This window comes from Rattus norvegicus, chromosome 13, assembly GCF_036323735.1.
Source record: "Rattus norvegicus strain BN/NHsdMcwi chromosome 13, GRCr8, whole genome shotgun sequence".
Taxonomy (NCBI): domain Eukaryota; kingdom Metazoa; phylum Chordata; class Mammalia; order Rodentia; family Muridae; genus Rattus; species Rattus norvegicus.
Window position 1 is genome coordinate 32202323 of NC_086031.1, and position 14125 is coordinate 32216447.

Below are 14125 nucleotides of genomic sequence, written 5' to 3' on the forward strand. Positions count from 1 at the left end.
GTTTAACTCTACACTGTAGCTTTTAATGGATGTGTCATGACTGGTTTCGCCTTTCCACTTCTTCCTTGCCCTGCTCCTCGTGTCCTCGTGGGACATTGCAGAAGAAGCCTGTGAGGAGGAGGTACGAGCCCTACGGAATGTACTCTGATGATGACGCCAACAGTGATGCCTCTAGCGTGTGCTCTGAGCGCTCATACGGCTCCAGGAACGGTGGCATTCCCCATTATCTGCGGCAGACTGAAGATGTAGCAGAGGTTCTCAACCACTGTGCCAGTTCCAACTGGTCAGAAAGGAAAGAGGGGCTTCTAGGCCTGCAGAACTTGCTGAAGAGCCAAAGAACACTGAGGTAAGGCCACACATCTCAGTCCCATTAGACCCCTCAAAGGCTTTGAGGGGTCTCTGCCGTTGTAAAGTCTGCAAAGCTCTAGTCACGGGTACTACATAGTGCCTGCCACTCAGACGTCTGAAAACATCTAGCAAACTCACTGTTACCTATTAGGCTGCTGGGACATTGGTCCCTGACAGGTGCACATCTGACAGGAGCGTCCTTTAGAGGATGCTCCCTGAGGAGTCAGGTACAGAAAGTAGCTGTGTGCTGCTAGGGCTCACTTCTCCCCAAGGCTCCAAGACCAACTGCAGCAAGTAGAGGTCTGTAAACTCATACCATTCATGTGCACAACTTAGGCGTGTGCCAAGCAAGCCTCCGATGGCATAGAGCACTCCCAGTAGCAGCAGCATGCTCGCTTTGTAATGGTTATTTCCTATACCTTCCTTTGGTATTTCATAAAATATTTAAATAACCAAGCATTGCTCAGACTAAATAAAGGATACATTTATACCAAGGTTCATCACAGCTCTGTTGCCACTGCCGTGCTAGTACTTTGTAACTGTTTTGAAATAACAGAAAGATAGCTAGGTATGGTAGTATATGCCAGGAATCTCAGTATCTGAAACAGGGGGATCCTTGTTAGTTCAAGGGAATCCTGGACCTACATAGTAAATTTTGGGCCAATCTAGACTACAGAGTGAGAGCCTATCTCTATCCATCCCCCAAATAAAAGGAGAGAAAAAAGGATGAAGAGATGGAGAGTGGAGGATGAATGTATTTATTAATTAAACCTGTTAGTATGTCCTTGGTCTTATGCAGATGTGAGTAAAGAATGTGGAACCCATGAAACACACTGTATTATCACTTATACCAGTAACTATAAATTATAACAGTGAATTGAGCATTACTACAAAGAAAGGCAGGGTTTTTTGTTTGTTTGGTTGGTTTGTTTTGTGTTCATTTTGATGAAAAAATTGTGAGCCTGAATAAACAGGTTTGTGGCCAAAGACGGAGGACCCTTCTGGGCCCTGTGTGTTCGTGAGCTGGCTGAACTACATGGCTGGCTGAACTCAAGGCTTCGCTGTCCAGTCTGCACATCATATTCACCCTTGCTCCCATTAACCCATTCTGTCCATGAAGATGATATGAGAGCTCCTGTCACATTCTTCAAGTACCCAGGCACACTAGTGATGCGCCCAACACAGCATGAGTGTGATTTGTCATGACTGTTCTTGAAGTCTTGTTGACTGGTCCACTTTCTGCATTCATGGTATTTGCTAGGTGCCCCCCTCACCCCGCAGTGGCCCTTAAGAGCCTGCTAGCCCTGACCACGTCTAGATTATTGAAGGACCATTGCGGCATCTAGATGCCAGATGCCTGAACAAGTGGATCTGTTCCCGCGTGACCAGAAAGAGAATAGTTCCTTCCAACCTTCATGTGAAAAGGGGACTCAATTATGCTTCATGGATGAGAGAAGGCAGGGGACACCAGTATGCACTGAGGCTTTTCATGGTCCTACTACTAGCCATTTTCGTGGACAGTCCTCAGCCATGTGGCATAAGGCTTATCCTCAGTCCCCTGAAAGAACAGGCACAAGGATGCTACTGAGAGAAGATTGCAGTATGTGGTCCAATGAGATGCTCAGTGGATAATGGTACTCACTGCCCAGCCTGGCAACCTCGTTCAATCCTTGGGCCCCATGTATAGAAGGAGAGAACTTACCTCCATAGTTTGTCCTGTGATCTTTACACACACACATACATGTGCACACATGCATGCACACACGTGCATATATAAATAGCCTAGCAGGTAGAAAATTGACTGAAGTAAGGAGATGTGGTTCATACCTCTCCACTTCGAGCTAGCGAGAGTAGATGGCAATAAGGTCTGTTTCCTCACCCTAAAATGAGACGGACACTATATCTTTCAGACTCTCAATTTCATCGCGAATTAGATAATTTATTTGAGATAGAATTTTTATTACATAACTCAAGATTAGGTAAAGGGATTTTAATCTAATTGCACTGATGACATTGCATTTTAAACTCACTTATTTTTATTTTTTCTCTACTAGTCGAGTAGAATTGAAGAGACTGTGTGAGATTTTCACCCGAATGTTTGCTGACCCTCACAGCAAGGTAACCAGGCCTTATGTATATTCTGTGTGTGTGCCTGTGCAAACTGTGTAGTACACCCCAGAATTGAGAGAATTCCCTAATAGTCTACATTAACATCTTCCAACATGTAATTCCTTGGAACTTACATGGCCATTCCTTTCAAATTAAGTGTACCTCAAATAAGGAATTTCATGAAAGGAATTAGATGGAGTCTTCTATTCCATCAGCAGGAATTTATGTCTGTCTCCTTTTAGCCAGTGTGCTAGGTTCTAGAATTTTAAACTCTCCTATTTATAAGTATATAAATAACATATATATTATATAATGTATATTTTTAAAATGTTCCAGTAGTGGGTAAATAATATGGTTACCTCGGTATCTCAGGTAGAATTTTTACTGTACATATTATTATCTATTTGTTGCCTTTATTCTAAAACCAAGTTGAGTTATTTCTCCTGATGGAATCTGGCCGTTCCTAAGAACTTGATAGATGGAGTTCTGCTAGGTAGTACGTCCGCCTTCTGGGGCACCAAGCTCTGAGGACTGCCTTTTCAACAGGAGAGTACTGCTGAGGAAAAGCTGTACAGACTGGGACAAAGTCCTTTTTAGGAACTGCCCTATGCTCCATCTTTCTCAGAAGACCCACTAGGGGGTAGTGTTGAAAGGGGGCCTCTTTATAAAAGTTCCCTGGATTTAACTTTATTTTAAGTAAATACTGTTATTTGGAAAGAAGCTAGTAAGAGCTCGTGAAAGAATGAGAAAATGGAGAGATGATGTGAGCGCTAAGGGGTTAAACACCAGATAGATACTGGGTGTGGGAATAAATAGGAACTTATTTCATTGTGGACAGGATTGTACCAGCAAAGGTGGTCTCTTCCAAGTCAGACCTGGAGAATAAAGCCTGTGATGACAAAGTCAGGCAACTTCCTTTCCTTTCTTCTTTCCTACTCTTGCTTCCTCATAGGAATCGTCCTTGAAGTAGTAAATATCCATCCACCATCTATCCATTCATTCATTTATCTATCAATTCATCCGTCCATCCATCCACCCATCCACCCACCCACCCACCCATCCATCCATCCATCCATGCCTCCATCCACCCACCTACCACCTACCACCTACCTGCCTACCTATCCATTTATCTATCAACCCACATATTTACCATCCATCCATCTACTCACCCACCCATTTATCCATCAACCTATTCACCATGTACCCACCCTCCATCCAGTCACCCACCCATCCACCCAGTCATTCAGTATTTCTTGAATTCCTTCCGTGAGTTAGGGATGTGGAAAAACAAGGCAAGACAAGAGCCCCAGGGACCAAGCACAGGGTGCTTCTCCTTGCTCTTGTTCCTGCAACAATACTCACTCTGTCGGCCATGAAACCTGTCTATGAAGGCCTTCCAGAAAGGACATCATTAAAGGCATCAATTTTAAACCCCCAAAAGACTGAGTTTAAAGTTCAGATAGATAACCAAAGATCTTAACATCAAGTTTTTTCTCTATGAAGTATTATTAAGATTTAAACCATAAGTATAACATAACTGGTAAAAGTTATACCATAAGGAATATTATGTTAGATGGTTTCACATTGATGAACTTTTTGTTACCCATTACCTCTAGATTGCTGATTCAGAAGCAGAATGTGAGGATAAAGAAGGAAATTTGTTTCCATCAGAAGGCTCTTGTCCAGTGAGTTGGAGGTCTCAGTTTAGTTCATATTCTTAGCTGCCTGAGCAAAGCTAGGAGTCCCACCTATCAGAGCTCACTGACTTCCTGAGCTGTCATTGGAGACCCTCGTGGTGAATAGTTGCTGTGATAGAATTGAGGAGGTGTAGGGTGGGTGTCCCAGCATAACACCAGGGTTGGGGAGCCTAGTGCCATTTCCTTCCCTGAGACAGGCTTAGGGATGCTCCACTCTGCACTGTTTACCTTGAGTAGCAGCAGTAACTACATAGTGGCATGAGAGTTCACAGGAGTTGTCAGTAGTTCCTCTGATAACCCTACTCTTAACATCTGAAATTGGCACACATAAAATTACTTGACAAAAGTCACTGGTTACAAAAACATGAATAGGGCTTCGACCCCTTGACACTCCTCTGTAATGGTATGCATTGAATGCTAGGGAGTGAGTCAGAATAATATGCAATCAGGACAAGACACCACCACCCCTGTCTCTCTGTCTTTTTTTCCTCTCTCAGAAAACGCTCCAGGATGAAACTCCAAAACCTTTATTTCTCTCTGTACTGACAGTTACAGGTTTATATTGAGGGAGAAAAGAATATTTTATCAGTTCATAGCTTTTTCAGAATTGTTAAAAGGAACTGCATGAAACTGGTATTACTTTGCTGTGAACTAACACGGAATTTGTTTTGTTGCATGGCCTGGTGTGCGGTGGAATTCACAACAGAGAGTAAGTGTCAAGTACCTCCCCACTCCCCTACCCCAAGCCCATCCCCATATTCTGCTGTGTGCTTGTTTGCCTCTCAAGATGTGAGCAGTAGTTAACCTGAGTGACAAGACTGGGCTAGGCTAGCTCTGTCAGGCATTTGAAACATTCTCAGGCTATGGCGGAAGTCATAAAGGCAGCGTGTGAGGTCCTTGCTTTTCTCTTGTGCAGGTTTTCAGTATGTTTTTGGAGACCCTTGTGGATTTTATAATCATTCATAAGGATGACTTGCAAGACTGGCTCTTTGTCCTTCTCACACAACTACTTAAGAAAATGGGAGCAGATTTACTTGGATCTGTGCAAGCGAAAGTTCAGAAGGCTCTAGATGTCACCAGGTAAGCATTTAGGACTTGCCATGCTACTGCTATAGGAGTTTTGGCCATAGTTTTAGTCCTTCGTTTTGTTTGTTTTTCAAGACAGAGTTTCTTAATGGTGTCCTGGCTGTCCTGGTCCTTGTTTTGTAGACCAGGCTAGCCTCAAACTCAGAGGTCCACCTGCCTCTGCCTCCTGAGTGTTGGGAATAAAGGCAGCACTGGCACCACCAAGCTTGTGGTTTTAATCTTTACGAAGTTTGTCCTTGCTCACATGTCATCTTTAAGTCACTAATATTTTATGAGTACCTATAAAATGTATAGAACTTCAAAATTTCCCTTTATTTTATAAAAAATTTAGAGATTAATATTTAGAATATTTGTTTATAGCTTTCTGAAGTTCTTATATTTTAATACTTCAATTTTATATAATGTGCCTCAGAAATTTAGCAATATATGATGTAGAAATTTGTTGGACCATAAACTGTCTCTAAATTGACAGTTCTGGGGCAAGAGAGGTGACTCAGTTGTTGAAGTCCCATGCACGCATGAGGACCTGATTTTTAGGTCCCAGCACTCTGTTTGCACCTGTCATCCTAGCGCTGGGAAGTGGGGACAGGAAGATGCCTGGACTTGCCAGTCAGTCAGTCTGACCAACTTGATGAGCTCATGATTCAGTGAGAGACCCTGTCTCAAAATATTAGGCGGCAAGTGATTGAGGAAGGCACCTAATGTTGACTGCTGTCTCCACATGCTCTTTGTGTGCACTGTGTGTGTGTGTGTGTGTGTGTGTGTGTGTGTGTGTGTGTGTATCCAGAAATAAATAATTAACACAGAAATAACTTACTTAAGTCCACGCATATACAGAAATAGTTCCTCAACTTAGAGTTTGAGAATAGTAACCATCTTTGTAGCTTGCCTGGCTATTGCCGTGGCTCAGAAACACTGGGGAACTGTGCTGCCCCACAGAAGCCTGGTGCTTGCTGTGCAGCTGTGGGGTGTTAGCATGCCTGGACTAGACTTGAGTGACGATGTTCACAGTGATCTGACTGATATGGTAGAAGATAGAGGCTAAAGGGAGATTCATGGCTCTCTGAAAAGAACAAGTGATTCCCAGGCATTCAGAAGCTATTAACTTGGCAGCACCTTTTATAGAACCCACGGTTGATAGACTGGGACAGACCCCAGGTGTCCTGGGGTTTTCCAAGGGAAGGAGCTCAGAAGTGACATGGGGTTTTTAACAGTGGGAAACAGAAGCTGTGCTGACTTGCCTATGGTCACAGTTGGTTACCCATTCTCCAACTCTGAGCCATGGAACTATTTCTGTATATGTGTGTGTGTATATTCAATTATTTCTGTATCAATTATTTCTGGATACACGCATGTATACACACACACACACACACACACACACACACACACACACACATATGAGTACACACAAAGAGCACGGGAGACCAGCAGTCAACATTAGGTGCCTTCTTCAATCAATCACTTGCCATCACAAGCAGGAGAATTTCTGGCCTTCGCTCTTTTGTCTGCCCCTATGATTCCAGGCTGCCCTATAGGTTTGTGTGTCCGTCCTCCTGCACCTTCTTGCTCAGTTAGCATATGCCACCAACACACCTACGCTTGTAGCTCCTACATGGCCCACTGCCATGTGGGATTTGTGAGTCTACACTCCAATGCCATTGGGTTTCTTAGCCTGCTAACCTGTGTAATTTGCACACATTTTCTTCTGATTTTGAAAGAACTAAGAGTAGCATACATATGATAAGTCTTCCAAATTCTTCTTCTACTGGATGATTCCTCCTAACAGAACTTGAGAGCAGCACTGTGCACCAGTGCCTGGAAACCTTACAAAGGGTTGACCAGGGGTTGACTGAGTAGTCTGGTCTAATATAGGACCACAAACAGCCATGCAGGTAGGAAGATGTGGCCTTACTAAAATATGGATCCAGTGTTTTCAGACTTGATAAACAGTCAAAAGCATAGATTTTTGTAACATATTTAAAGATGTTTTTATGACTCTGTAAAGTCCAAATAAAACATGTGTGAGTATGAATGAAAGATTCATTAAAGTTTTTTTGAATGGTGGGAATATTAAGATTGTACTCCTATATTTTGGTGATTAAGAAATACAATTGGATATAGCTCAGTGAGTTTTTTCTCTCTCCTTCCCACCGTGCTCACCCACCCCTTTCACACTCACGCACAGTGGGAGGAAAGTAGAACTGTGATCTTTAGTGTCTTCCTTGATGCCCCTTCTTATAAGAGTCTTAATCTTAGGCTGCACAGAGTACTCAGTGCTTGCTCCACAAGCATGAGGATTGGAGAGAGCGCTGGGTTCAAATAATAGATCCCATCTCAGTGAGTAGAGTGATCGAGGAAGACACTCAGCATAGGCACACACATGCACTAACAAAAAACAAATCAAAAAAACTTAATCTCAAGTACATTTGGTCTATGTCTAAGGCATTTGTTCCCCCCGCCCAATCCCTACTCACTCAACTGATATGTACACCTGTTCTCATAGCAAAGGTCAGATAGAAGCAGAGAGTGCTGGAAAAGATGGCCTTGCTACAGGGCCCAGGGGACATTGGAGGTTATCAGTGATTATTCATGATGACCACCTTGTTCCACTATTCTAATCTGCCCTGGCTTCCTCGCCTCTGACGATGCCTACCAACAGGCACAGCTCTTACCTAAACACACTGACCTCTCTATCTGCAGGGTGCAGAAGCAGGAAAGGTTAAGTAGAGACACTAGGGTGCGCTTTGTTCCAGAAGTATCTGTGTAGCTTCCAGCTCTCACAGCTCCCAAGTGTGGGAATAAGGATGCTCTTGGGCCAGTTTTATTACTTTGGGGGTCAAGGGAACCTCCAGGCTTTGGCAGGTGCTCTGGCATTAGCTTAAATTTACTTTTTGTAAGTAATTATTAACCATTTTGTAATATTTTCCCCTTTATAAAACTTTATAGTTTTCTTGTGTTGTTTATTATAATTTCCACTTGAGTCTTGAAACACTTGGTAACCTTTCTTCCTGTGTTGGAGATTCAAACCTGCATCCATAGTCACTTCCCATACCTCTGTAGGAAGAGTCTCGTAGCTCTCTAAGAGATTCAGAGAGAATACTCTTATCACTCGTTCCTAGACACTACCTTGTCTTTCCTGTGATGAAGACGTCATAGCCCAGTGCTTCTGCTGAGCGGTTTTAAACTAGCAATCGTGATTGCCACACCATAAGAATAAAAGGATTGACTTTTGCTCGACAGAAGCCCCCAGGATCATTTGGTTGAATCAGACATGTACGGTGACTGTGAGGCATGGGCGTAGTCACTGGCTTGAGGCAAGGCAAAGGGTTCCTTGGACCCGAGGCATCCTTCGAGTCATCGCTGGGTAGAGAACTTGCCAGCACTGAGCACCACATGGGCATCTTCCTGTGGTAACTCTAAGAGGGTCACCTGGGCTTACAGGACTGGAGGACACCTGCTTAGCTTCCAGAGTGAGCTCTGAGTGGTCTGGTACAGGTGGAAAGATGGGATGTGAGAGTCACTAGCTCACCAGTAAGCAGTGCTCAGGAAGGTGGGGAGAGGGGAGGAGGCCAGCTGCTTGCCTGCATTCTCTGCCTGGTCCTCAGTAGCTACTCACAGTGACTATGTTCCTTTCCCCAGGTTTTCCATATAGAAATATTAATTTAGTATTTATATAAACTGAAAAGTACCATATATAAATATATGTATATATAAAAACATGAATGAACTTTTGTATATATTGATCTACAGCAGGATTAAACATAAGAACTTGTTTTTATTCTAGGGATTCCTTTCCATTTGATCAACAATTTAACATTTTGATGAGATTTATTGTGGATCAGACTCAAACTCCAAACCTCAAGGTTAGTGGCTGTCATTTACAGTTGCTTTTCAAGTTCCCTTTCCCCTGTGTGTCTTGTTTAGAGTCTGAATAACTAGGAGCATCTCTGTTCAGCCCTCTGTGAACGTGTTCTCAGTTCTCTTGGTCCCAAATGGCTAGTTCCTTTGGTAGGCAGATTGTGCCGTATTTTGCTTCTGCCAGCAGTGTCAATAATGTTAGTGACCTGGGAAAGGCATTCTGATGTGCCGAGATCTGTACAGTGCTAGAGTATTTTTTAATAGTTGCTTTCTCTGAGGCAGGTAGAAAGTCACACCTGCAGTGACAAGACAACTCTGTCGTGTTGCTACACAACAGAAGGAGGCCGTGTGTGCTCATGTGCAGTCTGTTTCTTGACCACTGACTTTGCTTTAGACTCTAGGATGGGTCTCATAGATCGTAGTCTCCTTCTCCTGAGAACAAAAACCAGTGGAGAAACTGGAGCGGAGTATGAGTTGGTGGATGGGGATGGTCTCTCAGGCCCTGGCCCAGCATGTATCACAGAACTGGCTGCAGAGCTACAAAGCTGCAGGGCTCGGGCTTCTGGCCAGTGGTAAAGCTTTTCTGAGAATCTAGGAGCATGTCTGCTGATGTGGAGTAGGCTGTCAGTCCATGCATAAACTTCATCAGGGACACAGGGAGGTTTCTCCTTCGCGGCATTCACTTTTCAGCTGCCAGACAAGTAGTCTATTCAAAGATTGTGACAAGCCAAGGCTTAACATTTATAATCATTGGTCTCTCAGGTCAAAGTGGCGATCCTGAAATACATCGAGTCTCTGGCCAGACAGATGGACCCCACAGATTTTGTAAATTCCAGTGAAACAAGACTTGCTGTTTCTAGGATCATAACATGGACTACAGAACCCAAGAGTTCAGATGTGAGAAAGGTATGTTCACAGAGCAGAAGCAAGACTCCAGGCTTCCCTTAGGCAGGCATACATATCCCCTGGAAATGTGCATATACATACACACACACACAGACACACACACATACACACACACACACACACACACACATACACACACACACACACACACACACACACACACACAGCTGTGTCACCAAGGCTGTGCTGCTACTGCTTCTCTGTCTTGCTTTGCTCATCTCCAGTCTGGTGGATCAACTTCTGTGATAAAGCATTAGTGTGTTCACTAGTGCTCTGCTCTGATGAGGGATGGGCAGATCTGGGGCTCACTGTGGCTGCAAAGGCGCCTGGGAGTGAAATGTAATTGAAAGTTTGCTAAGACATAGCAGACTCCTGACTTTAAAAAGAATCAAATCCTTCTGTTATATGCCCCCCCCCAAAAAAAAAAAACAAACTGTCTTTAATTTGGGAAGGACATATGTGTCCATGCAGCCAGAGGTAAACCTCAGGCATCTTTCTGTCTCTCTCCACCTTAGTTTTCAGACTGAGACTGAAGCTCACCAATTCAACTAGGTTGACTGAGCAGTGAGCTTTGGGGCTCCTTCTGCCCCTTCCTCTCAGGGCTGGAGCAGTAGACCTAAGTCCCCATGCTCTGACCACAGTGCTGGAGATCTGCCCTCAGGTTCCTCTTGCCAGTGAGCACACCACTGACTGTCCCATCTCCCCAGCCTCAGAACTCTGATGTGGATTTTCAGACTCCCAACACCGAGCTGTTACTTCATTGCTTTGGCAGCTCACAGGGGTCCACCTGGAGAGGCTGCAGCAGTGAAGCCCAGGCCATCATTCCCTGCTAGGCACAGTCTGCGTCATAGACCTGCATTCCCTGGCACGTGCAGAACACTCAGCCACCATAGACTACAGTGAGTCATACTTGGCTGCTGTAGCACTTGCCTTTCTCTTTGTGCCAGTGTTAGAGCCTCTGCTTGGGTTTCACAATGGCACATGGCTGTTGTGTATCATTCAGTAGAGTACTTGTCTCAGAGGCGTGAGACCCATGCCCAGGGCCCATATAAAACGAAACACAGCAGACACTGTGGCAAAAATGGATATGCCTGCTGTGGACTCTGCGTGACAGCCTCCCAACAGGGTTCTCCACTATGCCACCCAGGCCTCTTCTCCACCCACCAGCTAGAGCACATCTGCTTGGGCAGTCAGGTGCTTTACCAGTGTCGGCAGGCTGCAGTTCTTCCCTGAGAGTTTCTGACGAGCAGGCTCCAGCTGCTCTCACCCTCCAGGTTCAGACATGTCCCTGAAGGACAGTATCTCAGTTAGCACTTAATTTGCTGATTTAATGAGGCAGCTCTTAAAAAGGAGAGTGTTTAGTTGGGGAGCGTTTACAGTGTAGAGGTTTAGTTCATTGTCATCACTGCAAGAAGCCTGGTAGCACATAGGCAGATGTGTGTTTGAAGAGGCAGGCAGCAAGAAGAGAGAGACTAGGCCTGTCTTGAGCAGGATGGGAACAAGTGCTACACAGATTTTCCAGTTGCCCTGGAGGCACCAAGGCCAGGGCACGTCTGCCATCTACTGTCCTTATTTTTATTCACCTCTAAGCATTTATCAGAAGAAATTCCATTGGCAAAATGTAACCACTAAACCACTCTGGGAGTTGGAAGATGCAGTAGTAGGTGGCTCAATGGTTTTGTTTGATTTACAAGTCAGAAACAAATGTTTCTGTTGTAATTTTCAAATTGACAGAATCACCAAATATAAACAATAGCCTTATACTCACCAGCAGGTGTAAGGATGTGTTAACTTTTGTCAAAACCAAAGACTAGATACCTAACACACTGCTTATGAAGGAGGCAGCTGGGATTTCAGGGCATGATGCTGGTGTCGCCATCACCTCTGCTGAGTGCCTCTTGGTAGGGATACAGATACAGAGCTTACAAATCAGCAGGAAGCAGAAAGAAATTGGAGTCCTATTAATGCAGTCTTGAGCATGCCCTTGATGGCCTAAAGACTTCCCACCAGCCTTGAAGGTCTCCTGCCCTCAGGAGGATTTCTCTCCCTCTCAGTTTCTCCAACCTCTTTGCAGTGCCCACATAATTGGGTCAGGCCCACTCAGGTCCTGACGGGTCCCTGTCTTAAAGTTAACCATCTAGGGACTTTAACTATATCTGCACATCCCTTCATCTGTATGACAATGGTGAGAGGCATATCCACCATCCTCCCCCAAGTCTCACTTGCTGGAAGGGTATTACTTGGGGCCTGTTCCTGGGGACAGCCTTGTATTGTGCTTCCAAAGCTCTTTTGTGGCTTGGCAGAAACCTTTCGTTGTTACCTGGTAATTCCTTAGCTCTTCAGGAGGGAGATTTGGATCTGTATGGAGGCCAGAGGTCAACCCCAGCTGTTGTTCCCCAGGTTCCATCTATGTTTCTTTGAGACAGAGACTCTCACTGGCCTGGAGGTCTCCATGTATGCTAGGCTGTCTGGCCAGTGAGTCCCAGAGACTCTCCCCTCTCTGCCTTCCTAGTCCCTGGCTGAAGTGTGCTCAGTGATTAAGAGGGGAGAGTCCTGTTCCCACACCACGTCAGGCAGCCCACAGCTGCTCCAGCTCCAGGTGATCTGGACCCTTTTCCTTCCGCCTACTGTATCCATACATGGCAGACTCTCACACACACTCAGATGTGAATAAAGAGATCTTTAACAGAATACAGAAACAAAACAATAAAAACCACATATCTCTCTGCCTAGGAATGGTGGTTGTTATATTAATTACCAGAGGAAAGGGTACATGCCAACACACATGTGTGCAGGGCTATAAACAGCCGAGTCAGTTCCCTCTTCTCACCATGGGAGTCCTGGTCACCAAATTCAAGTCATCAGGCTTGATACCAAGTTTACCCACGAGCCATCTTCTCACCTGGTTGCAGGTCTTCGTGTGTGTGTGTGTGTGTGTGTGTGTGTGTGTGTGTCAGTGTGTGTGTCACAAGCACTTTACCAAACAAACTATATCACCGTCCTAGACACTTTTTACAAAATACTAACTTACTTTTGGCCTCTGCAAATTGTGGTACAGTTGATGTACTTAGATCGGTGTACCTTTACATTCCAGACACTGCTCTGTTTTAACGATCCCATGTGTTGTGGCTCTGAGGGCACAAGTAGACGTATTAAGACAGTTTTCCAGTATTTGGTCTTTGGAAACAACTCCCTTTAGGTCACCATAGCTTATAACTTCCAAGCACAAAGTCAGTTTATGTGAGTGCCCTGTTTGGTTGCCATCGGCCAGCATTCGTGAATACAGTTGCTGCTGTGAGCGGCATAGCTTGCACAGAATGTGAGGTGTGCTGGGAGAATTTTCTGAATGAATATAGTACCTAAACAAAAGATGGATAAAGTGGGATGCCATTTATGTGCTATAGCTCACTGTTTTGACTAGACTGACTGGCCAGAGAGCCCCAAGTAAGCCACCTCCCTAGTATTGGGGTTACAGATGCACAGCAATAAACAGCTTTTACATGGATGCTTGGAATGTGAACTTAAGTGCTCAGACTTGCTAGCCAGCAGTTTGCTGATTGACCATTTCCCCAGCCTGTAAAAGTCCTCTTGAACTTTTTAAAGACATTTTTTTAATTTATATTTTATTGTATTTGTTGAAACAGGGTGCCATTTTTTTTAAGATTTATTTATTTATGTATAAGTACATTATAGCTGTCTTCAGACACACCAGAAGAGGGCATCAGATCTCATTATAGATGGTTGTGAGCCACCATGTGGTTGCTGGGATTCGAACTCAGGACCTCCGGAAGAGCAGTCAGTGCTCTTAACCACTGAGCCATCTCTCCAGCCCCACAGGGTGCCATTTTAACCTAGCCTTAAGTTTACTATGTGACCTTCAACTACTTTTTAACAAAAAGTCTTAAAATTTTTCATGTGTATGGGTGTTTTGCTTTCATTTATGTCTGTGTAGCATGTTTGTGCCTGGTACTCGCCAAGGTCAGAAAGGAGAATTGGATGCCCCAGAACTGGAGTTCTGGAGGCTGTGAGCCACTATGTGGGTGCTGGGAACCACGTGGGGGTCCTGCAAGAGGACCAAGTGCTCACATAATCACTGCGTCTTCTTAGTGGTCCCTGTG

General features: G+C 44.6%; 1 protein-coding gene across 40 annotated transcripts in view; it reads left to right on the top strand.

Moving 5' to 3' along the window:
- The window catches only part of Clasp1 (cytoplasmic linker associated protein 1), a 221593-nt gene that overhangs the window by 155961 nt on the left and 51507 nt on the right, over positions 1-14125 (top strand). For 29 of the 40 annotated variants that reach the window (XM_063272238.1, XM_063272239.1, XM_063272240.1 and 26 more), the window contains 6 exons: positions 102-346; positions 2403-2466; positions 4074-4142; positions 5071-5234; positions 9028-9106; positions 9864-10007. In XM_063272238.1, the coding sequence (XP_063128308.1) occupies positions 102-346; positions 2403-2466; positions 4074-4142; positions 5071-5234; positions 9028-9106; positions 9864-10007 (765 nt within the window). Of the gene's footprint in view, positions 1-101; positions 347-2402; positions 2467-4073; positions 4143-4860; positions 4864-5070; positions 5235-9027; positions 9107-9863; positions 10008-14125 lie in introns of all 40 variants that reach the window. The other 11 variants (XM_063272254.1, XM_063272256.1, XM_063272274.1 and 8 more) reach the window with 2 other exon arrangements.